Source organism: Toxotes jaculatrix, chromosome 16 (assembly GCF_017976425.1).
Source record: "Toxotes jaculatrix isolate fToxJac2 chromosome 16, fToxJac2.pri, whole genome shotgun sequence".
Classification (NCBI taxonomy): Eukaryota; Metazoa; Chordata; class Actinopteri; family Toxotidae; genus Toxotes; species Toxotes jaculatrix.
In genome coordinates, this window is record NC_054409.1 from 13315116 (window position 1) to 13325533 (window position 10418).

The 10418-nt window shown below is 38.5% G+C and overlaps 1 protein-coding gene across 1 annotated transcript in view; it reads left to right on the forward strand.

Moving 5' to 3' along the window:
• bcr (BCR activator of RhoGEF and GTPase) overlaps nucleotides 1-5866 on the forward strand; it is a 76813-nt gene extending 70947 nt beyond the window's left edge. The window contains exons 17-23 of the mRNA XM_041059561.1: nucleotides 2042-2101; nucleotides 2491-2600; nucleotides 2858-2997; nucleotides 3623-3757; nucleotides 3963-4068; nucleotides 5102-5264; nucleotides 5407-5866. Coding sequence (XP_040915495.1) covers nucleotides 2042-2101; nucleotides 2491-2600; nucleotides 2858-2997; nucleotides 3623-3757; nucleotides 3963-4068; nucleotides 5102-5264; nucleotides 5407-5496 — 804 coding nt within the window. The 3' untranslated portion in view covers nucleotides 5497-5866. The remainder of the gene's footprint in view (nucleotides 1-2041; nucleotides 2102-2490; nucleotides 2601-2857; nucleotides 2998-3622; nucleotides 3758-3962; nucleotides 4069-5101; nucleotides 5265-5406) is intronic.
• The last annotated feature ends 4552 nt before the right edge of the window (nucleotides 5867-10418 follow it).

A 10418-nucleotide genomic window follows, 5' to 3' on the forward strand; every position in this document is an offset into this window, starting at 1 on the left:
TTTCCTTTCATGCCACTCATCTATCATTTTGCTGCCAGATTTAGGTTTTGAAAACATTCGTCACAGTCCAGGATCTGTAATGGTTATTGAGTAACAGCAATGCCATCCTGCACAGGAGGAAATTACATTAATGCTATTGAGTGTTCTGTCCATAAAAAAAGCCATAATTCTGTTTATACTCCTTGAAAAAGAAAAGAAAACACAGACACTGCCCTGAGGAGCCTGGCTTTGAGACTGACAGATTGTGGGTTGATAGTAGATTTAGATAGCAGGTGATTAGTTTGCCAAGATGACGCCAGGCTGCAGGATAATGCCAAGTGTCACTCAAGAGAAAGACAAAGATACTGGAGGGAGAGAGAGAGAGAAAGATTTAGCCTGAAAATTGAGTCTCTCCTTTGATCCTCTGCCACTAAAAACATCCTGAAATACATGTTATAAACTTTTTTCTAAAAAAGGAAGGAAACTGGAATAATTCTGATAATATATGTGTTTAAATTAATCTCTCATAGAAAACATTATTTACATGTTGTGTCGCATTGTTTGCAAACTAAATTCATAACAGCACTGTTCATTTCATTTCATCCAGTTTGTGTCCTGAACAGTTTGTCCAAACTGGAGTAGACATTCACACCCGGACAAGTCTCCTCTTTGCTTGTTGTCTGCCAAAACTGTGAATTACAGTCACATGCTCCACCTAGTGGTTCCTTCAGTAATCCTGTGGCATGATCGCCTCTTGACAGATGATGTCATTCTAAACAAACCACCCAGGGTGGTGAGAAAGTTGTTCTGCAGGATTTTCATAAATCCAAGGCAAGAAACAGCCTCTCCCATCTTCAGCAGAAGCCACAGTGGCTGATAAATCCCACATTATACCATCTAGTTTTATTTTTACTGCCTCACCACATTAACAGCTCAAACTTCATACATCAGTGTATTCAAATCCTTGCTTTGTATGAAATTATCCGTACTGTATGTCTAAGATTGTATGCAACAATTGAATTTGAAATTATTCTTAGCAGAATATTTGATAATTTTTATTACTGCTATTTCCTTTTACATTAATCCTGATCCTTTGTTATTTAAATGTACACGTTCCTCTTAAACGTAGGCCTGTCTCCATCTTAATGTGCTCTCGTCTTTTCTCATCTTTTCACACATGGTTGTAAACTGTCCCTGCTCATACTTATGGCTTCATTTCAGCAGTTAACAGGGTTTCATTTCACAGATCTGTGATTTATTGGAAAATGAGATGTTGTTAAACAGCGCAGGGCTCGGTAAACCTTTGACCGCCACAGGCTGGGAGAAGATAAAATTGTATTTGTTGGCCAAAAACTTGAGCTTTTAAAACGTTTTTATCAGGAAGCAAGAGGAGCTGTTTACACTTTGCTGTTTTTTAGTGGAATGTAATTCTTTGTAGATAAATGGCACAAACCAAAGAGCACTCTCAGCAGTGAAAGATTCAATTATGAGAAACATGATCCAGCCTCGCACGCAACCAGATGGGGCTTAGCCTAGGTAAACATACAGCATAGAGTATACTGTGTCTGTGTGTGTGTGTGTGTGTGTGGTTTTCTTTTGTTACTTCAGATGTGTGTGTATGTACCCAGCCTTTATAGCCCCAGATGGGAAGTCTCTGCAGATTTGAGTGTGTTTGGGTGCAAATTTAGTCTCTTTAAACTAATTATATTTATTTATCATGTTTCTAAAACCACAGTAAAAGGAAGTAACTCAACAGTAAAACCACCCTTGAAAACATTCCACTATAACAGAAGGATGATTTGATGCAATTATAACTTAATGTACTGCTAATCTGACATAACTGAGCAGTATATAGGAGAGAACTTCACCTAACAAAGAAAATAAACATTAAAAATTCATGTAGCTGCAGTAGTTAATGAGGAAAATAGTCAGTCAATCATAGTAAATGTGTTTGATCTGTTTAGATCTGGATCTGCACCAAAATCTAATGCTTGTGCCATGAAATATGTTTATAGTTCAAATGAAATAATATATATTGTCCTTTTTTGTTGCCTCCACTAAGCTTGACCCTCAGACTCTCCAAGGCAAAGACTGGCAGAGAACAGTTATTCCAATGAATGGGGTGAGTCCGTCACACCAATCAGACCATTTCCACCACATTATTGTATTTTCTACTTTTGTACTGCTTTCCTGTATTTCCTCCCTTCACTGTTCAACAGTTGTCAGATCTGATAGTTATCTGCTGTCTTAAAATATGCACATTAGGCGCCACTGTTTACGCCAATACAGCCTTACATTTACGTTGTAGTAGCACATAACAGTGAGGGATATATTAAACTATTTCCAGGATGTGGTGTAGTATTTCTCAGTGAAGTCTACACCTGGTTTTAACATTTGAGGATTTCCTCTAGATCACGGAAAGCTGTAGCAGATGGATTTCAGGCTTGTAGCCTGGCTTCTCACTCTGTAAAACTGTTTTAAATTTAAGCCCCTTTTTTTTCCCCGTGTCAGATCGAGGTCAAACTCTCCATGAAGTTCACCAGCCGAGAGTTCAGCCTGAAGAGGATGCCCTCGCGGAAACCTATGGGTGTGTTTGGTGTCAAGATCTCCACAGTGACCAAGTGAGTTGACATTTAAACATACAGGAGCCTCCTCATTCTGTGCGTAACAAGTGGGTTGACTGGGTTTACCAACAAAAATAAATTGGCATTATAAACAAAACGTTTTAAATGCAACTGGATTTCGTGCATTTTGTCCTTTCACCACAAAGAAATCATTTAATGCCTCAGCATTTATTTCTTTATTAATGTTAGTAAGTGTTTACTTAACATAAAGTTCTTGGTTGTGGTCGTTAAAATGTGCATTTCTCTCTCTTTAGACGAGAGCGCTCCAAGGTGCCCTATATTGTCCGGCAGTGCCTAGAGGAGATTGAAAGGAGGGGTATGGAGGAAGTGGGCATCTATCGAGTATCAGGGGTGGCCACTGATATTCAGGCCCTGAAGACTGCCTTTGATACCAGTGAGTACAGCCATGCTTTGCGCAGATTTTGACACTTATAAACATATGACAGTGTCTGTATTTCTGTTAAAGTCCAGGTTCATTCTCCATGGAGATTTTTTATTTATCACATTGTACTTTATATTAGCATAGACTTGTTTTAAGATTCCCAAACCTTCAAAAGTGATAATATTAGAAGGTTAAATTATTTTCACATATGTACAATATTAATAGTAATTATCTTTACAGTGTCTATTGTGGTTATGATACTGTAACTGCCATGCATTTCTACAGAAGAAACTTGATATATTGATCATCACTGCAAGGAAGTCCTTTTTCTAATCTTTCTATCTCTGTTGATCAGCTGATCATTATCATAGCTCTGTGAGTTTGTCAAGATGAGTCATTTTCTGTGGTGTGAAATGATTAACTAGACTTATAGAACTTGAATTATTTGTGCCTGTTTGTGCTAATGAATGTACAGTATCTTTTGTGGAGTGGGTGAGTTTTACTTCCGATGAGATGCTGACATTCGCGGGAGACAGCGATTGCCTGCTTGTGTCGAGGTGTTTCCCTGCCTTGTCGTCTTCCTTTGTCATTGCACAACCTCCAGTCTTCATGTTGTTGCCGTCTCCGTCTCCTGCAGATAATAAAGATGTGTCAGTGATGATGAGTGAGATGGACGTCAATGCCATTGCCGGGACCTTGAAGCTGTACTTCAGAGAGCTGCCAGAACCTCTTTTCACTGATGAGCTCTATCCAAACTTTGCAGGCGGCATCAGTGAGTCAATGAGCTATTGACATAATCGAAACATCACTCAACTTATTGTCAGTGAAATAAACCATCAAGCAAACTGATTATTAGAGTAATTGTTGACTGTACAGTAGCAGCTGCAACTTCTAAATGTCCACTAAGGGGGTTGCACAATAAAAGTCATTCATTTACAAGATATACGATAAAAATTCTTTTCTTTTCTTTCTTTCAGCCTTGTCTGATAGTGTTGCCAAAGAGAGCTGCATGTTGAACTTATTGCTGTCGCTGCCAGAACCAAACCTGGTCACATTCCTTTTCCTTCTGGACCACCTGAAGAGGTATGAACAACTAAACACACGTGTGTTTGAATAATATGTGGACTCATGTGGATACGTGCAGAACAACAAGCCACAAACATCACGCACACAAAAACACACACTTTTTTAATTTTACTGTTGTCTCCAAATTATAAATTACAATTCAACATGACATGCTGTTTTCAGAATAGCACTGTGCACTGTGATGTTCTGTATTTATCTTGGTTTACCGAGGCTGTGGGATGTCATTCAACTGCAGCAGCAAAATGTCTTCTGGTTACCATGGTTACTTTGAATAACAAGCATTATGCTCGAGCATTATGTGAGCACAAACAATGCATATACAGCTGTTTAAAAGCACTGCATGAGTGTGTGATGGATGGTGCAAGGTTATAGCTCCATTCTCAAGGACGTTTCTGCTTTACATATATAGAAGAGGAAGTGGGAGACTGGAAAATGTAGAGTCGTAGGAAGGGAACAATTTCTCATTCATTATTATATTTAATATAATATTAAATGGTGAAAAATGTTCATCATCACAGAGCTTTTATTTTACTTTGTTTTCTCCAACCAACAGTTCAATACAGAAATAGATTTAATTTTCACTTATATAAAGGAAAGAAAAGCTTTAAGTAGCAAATATTAGGTGCTTTTGGTTAATAGATAACTGAAAATTATTAATGAATAAAACTATTGGTTAATTTTTCTGTTAAATCGATTGGTTGTTTCACCACTATCAGACACTAATAAATTTCAGCGGTGGGGGAGTTAATGGTTATTCAGGAACTGAAAACAGCATTGATTGTGCTGTCACCTGCATTGTCTCCAAAATGTCCGTGTAAAATAAGCCAGACATACAACACAGTGAGACTGTATCCTTCCCAGAGTGGACAACTGTCCTTTTCTATCCCACAAATGTTTTTTTAGCATCTCTGCTATTCACATAATCACACACACGAGCACACAGATCCATCACTGCACATTAACATCACCTGCACGTGGTCTTGGCCTCAATAAAAAGCATTAATGGACTTGTCTGTCTTCCTCTCCCCAGGGTGGCAGAGAAGGAAGGCATCAACAAGATGTCTCTCCACAACCTTGCAACAGTGTTCGGGCCAACCTTGCTGAGGCCCGCCGAGAAGGACAGCAAGATCCCCTCTAACCCCACGCAACCCATCAGCATGGGGGACAGCTGGTCCTTGGAAGTTATGGCACAGGTGACACTCACAGATCCTCCTCTGCTTTCTCTGACATTTTAACTTTGAAGCATTTTTCTGCTAACTGCAAATAAGAAGAACCAAAACCTCATTTTGCTAATTTGTCTCCCTCCCTCCCTGCCTTTTTTTCCCATGCTTGCAGGTTCAGGTGCTGCTGTATTTCCTCCAGCTGGAGACCATCCCCACCCCAGACAGTAAACGACAGAGCATCCTCTTCTCCACTGAAGTATAAAGCTAACATTGGCTCTGTCTACCTGACACTTTGAGCAGAAAGGAATGAAAAAGAGACGGACCTTGGCTCAAAGTGAGCCTATAGTAGTATGTTTTTGAATTGACTGACCGGACTCCGTTAGACTCTTGGGGCTGGTAAGGATTGTCTCTGGTGATACTTGCCCTGCTCGAACATGAGAGGGCGCCATTGGGCCTCTGAAGCTCAGAGGATGTGAGGTCCCCCTTCATTAAATATCGCTCATGTTTAAGTACCATCCCCTGTACCTTCAGTGATGTTGTGGGTACATCTGCCATCTACATTTCTCCACCCTGCCACAACCACAACTGTCTACCTTGTAGACAGTTGTGGTTCATAAGTCAAGAAGGTGAAGAGAATGACACCTCTTTTTCTTGATTTGTGGAATTAGCTTGCCAACAAATCAGAATTTCCATGTAGCTTTGTGTTTGGGCGTTGTTCTCTATCTGTGTTTTTTTTTTTTTTTTTTTTTTTTGGACAATCATCAAGTCAAGACTCTTTCAAAATTTGTTTATCCATCTCAGAGATTGCTTCATGTCCTGTTGAGGAAAATTCTAATTGTGTCTTACATAATCTCAGTGCTTTGTTTCTTAGAAGATGAGAGGAGACATTTGTGCTGTGTGGTGGAGCTTAAAGCAAACATCCAGAGCTGCCACCTTACTGGCTTTTTGTATTTGTGTTACAAAAGCCGCGGGAAGCAAACACCTGTACGTCCAAATGTTTACAGCGTAAACAAAACCTGGTTGGAGTCAGAGTCAAATGCTACGGCTTGAAGGAGGACTGGAAGGGGAAAAAAAGGAACCCGATTACTAGACAGTCACTGCAATCTGACTGACTGTGGTTTAACCGTCTACAGAAGAAAGTTTCCTCTATTTGTGTTGTTTGTGTCTCAAGGTAGTCTTCAGCATAAATACCCAGGAAGCAATATATTTTCTAACATAGGAAAAGTCTGTGTTCATATCTTTGCTGACAAAATGTCCTTCTTATTGTAACATAGGACATCTTGCCAAATTAATATGTCGTTTGTTTGTTTCTAGAAAAAAAAGGAAGGCAGTTGTATTTACAGATACAGTATGTACATAATCTTAAAGTTGTATTTTTTTTGTTTTTGTTTAACAGTATAATCATTGTTGCTATTACTGTAATTTATTTTCGGGCCTGGGGGATACATTGGTTTGTTTTTTTAAGTGAACTTTTCGGGTTTGATTAAGAAAGTGGTAGGTCTTAGCCTTGACTTCAAGTCTTGCAGTAAATAAGCAGGATTTAGCCTTGATCTTCTAGAAACTACTCAGCTGTTCTGTCCAGCCTATCAGTTACTCATTTAGATATTATTATGAAGGTAACACACACATTGTAGTTACATACTGTATGCTGCTGTGGAAAAGGCACAAGCTCTTTAACTGCTGGGTGTTCCTCAGCAGAACGTCTCACATCCAGAGACCATCGCCTGTCTAGTGTAGACATTATGCAATGTCATAATACAGCACATACATAGACACACACACACACACGCACACATACATATACATATACGTCGTTGTCTCTTTTAATCTGTGGCTGCGGAAGTGCACTCATGCAATGTTAGAACTACTGTATTACAATTCAAGTGACCTGAGCACTCAGCATTTATGTCCATTGAAGAGCATATCTGTTGGTTTAATGAAGGAATCTTCTTTTGTTTCATCTTCTCCTGACTTTTTTTTTTTAATTCTCTCATTCACTCAAACATCCCCTTAACTGTCCTCCATCCTGTTAAACCTGAAGATGTCCCAATTCAACAGCCTCAGTTAAAGAAAAGCTCTTTAGATATTGTGTTGATAAATGACATATTTTTAAGTTTAATCTTTGTATCCGTGATTTAACATGCTGGCATGTTTTTTTTTTCTTGTTTTCTTTATATCCTTGGCTTTGACTTGGCTCTGGGATGCTGGCAACTCATGAGGATCTGATTTATGTCTTTAAGGTCTGTCATTATCTGGCCCATTTAAGGATAAATGTCATGGTTGGTACCCCTCACATATCACAGGCATAAAACTAAAACCAGTTGATCAGTGTAGTGGATCTGAAAAGGGCTTGTAAGATATCACAAGAAGGCATATGTGAGTAAGTGTTATTAATAACATTTTTTAACATGAATGTCTTTAGACGTTTAATGGCAAGAGGAGTCTTTCCTTTTGGATACATATCAATGCTCTAAATGTTAAGACAACTAAAAAAAAAATCATAATCAAAATTTGATGTTCAGAAAATATTTATATTGCCTGATGTCAACTCTATACAGTAGCTTTTAGATAAAACACCATTGTTGTATCAGTCCCATGAAAAAATACTTCTTCAGCACAGTTGTGTTCCTGCCATTGTGTACTTCCACTAATTTTGGCCTATGTAGCATGCTCACAATCTTCCATCATCTATATTTCAGGATGTAAAAATGACTCCACCATTCATTAATTCCTTCATTTGTGTGTCACCTTTATAAAAAGTCCCTATTGCCTACACTACTCTACCCTATCGTGCCTCGACACTTTTCCTTTGGTTTAGCGCCTGTGGTACTCTAAAAATGTCAGAGGAAACTCTGACGCTGAAGACGTCGTTCGGTCTCCTGTTGCCTTTGCTGAGGACAGCCACACACCTTTCATCTCTTAAAGACTAAGACAGGACCTTAAACTTAAGCATGGTCTTAGCTCGTGTTGTACACCCCCGCCACCTTCGTCTGACTGTGATGCTGTAATTCAGACTGTGTTAAAGTCAGTCTTAATGGGGCAAAAGGACAGAACTTCTTGCCCATCTCTTTGTTCTATCTCTTAAATATTTTCAGCTCCTTTAATGCCTTTTATTTTTATTTATTAATGCTTTGACCCAGTTTGGTATAAAAGAAGGTCTACTGGATCTATTTATTTATGACATAATGTCATCAAAAACTAAATTAATGTTAGAAAAATGGTCTTTATGTGGGGTACTTTCTTTGGGAAAATGTAAGTCTTATGTTACAGTCTGCTTATCGAACATCCTGTTAAAGTTACAGCCGTTTGTCTCAGAATCACAACCACTGTGCACAACTCCAAACATCTTCAAACCCCAAAGTCCTGCATCATCAGCTCATCTCTGTAGTGATTTGTGTTGTCCAACAGACTGGCCACTGTGATTGTTTAGCTATCTGATTTAGATAACTGAATAGCAGGTGCAGGTTCTTGTCAATTTGAGAGAGTTAAGTAGATTCTGTGAGTTTTACACTCAAACTCAGACTTCTCCTACTTTTCCATAGAGTTGTATAATATGTATCATACTAGAGAGTACATCATTTGGTTTCCGTTTTATTTATTGTGGCGTCCACTGACGAAATGATCGTTGAAGATTGATCAAGTTGGTACACCTCTGGTCTCTATGAAAAGCCAAACTGTCAGTATGTGGAAGGGGAGAAATGAGTCTTATATTACTCTAAAATCTGCATTGTTTTGGTCTGTTGATTGTCAGTGTAACTGCATGTACCCTCCATAATACGGCTCCCTCCATAACCTCTGTCCCTTAGTTCTGTACATGAAAAAGTAAATACGGCAAAAAAGGTTTAATTTTTCTGTGCAGTAGCCTGAAAATATGGAACATATTGCTCTATATGAAAGTTACAGATGTCTTACATTTACTGTACATGACCTTGGTAATTCTCACCACATTTCCATACTATAGTTAATACTTTGAAAGGACCCTCTGCTGCCACTACTCTGATGTTAAATGAGGCTACATTAACCTCTGGGGAACAAATGTGCATAACAAAGCTGAGGATGAGACTTGCTGACCAACCACAAACATTTTCTCTTTTTACCTTCCTCAATTTTTTGACTCTTGTTCCTGTTCAATATTCAATGTTCTGCTTGTAGAACTGTAAAAAAGAATACTGTATTCTGAGGGCAAACATGTTTGGAAGGCATTTGCAGCCTATGTTTGTACACAAAAATGTTAAATAAAATCTCCTGTATCTACATAGAATGAGACTTTTTTTTTTCTTTTTTTAGAGAGAGAAATACTGAAGCTGAACCACTTCAACTGTCATGTGTCATAGAGGCAACCTGGAAAAGGCACCCACAGAGAACAAACAGACGGATGATTCATCATGACAGGATTTGGCATGAATACAATCAATTTACTGTGAATCTTCCAATTTTTTCACAATGAACACATCTATGTCATTCACAAAGCAGTGCAGAGCTGCAGCTGAGCAGTGAAAGGCAAGAATCCTGTTGAGTCTGAAAGATAATAAAAGTGACAAATTAAAAATGATGCTAAATGTATAAACTTGCCAGTAAACTTGTGTGGAAATGTCTAATTTTTATGTCGACCAAGGTTTTCTTTCCTTGGTCAATTACAATCCTGTTGACATGAACGAAGAACCACGACTTTCAGCAGGAGACATTTTCTGGGTCTTGAAATCTTCCATCGAATGCAAATCGTCCACAACATTTTTGCTTGGACAAACTAAATCTAAATGCCATGAGTCATGGGTCTGCTGAACTCATGCTGAAATGCGCTGCAGCTTCACCCTCATCATTGTATAAACCTGGCAGAAACATGAGTGCTAATAATACTTCTCTAGTCTTGTTAATCATTTGATAGCATTGCACCCTTCAAAGTTGTATAAATGAGTCTTAACCAATGAGACAGAGCTGAGATCCGGCCACTGCAGTGATCTCAGTGGTTCCAAATAGGCTTGCGCCACTGGGAATGTGGATTAAATTAGACAGTTTTTATAGCATCGCTAGTGTTATCCATTTTCTGAGAACAAGACAGAGAAAGAAAGAAAAAAGAGAACCAAAAAAAAAAAAAAAAAAACTGACAAGAAAAAGGAAGAAAAAATACAAAAGATAAGCTTTGGAAGATCTGTTCTGCTTTCTGCTTTAGTAAAGAAAAGGGAA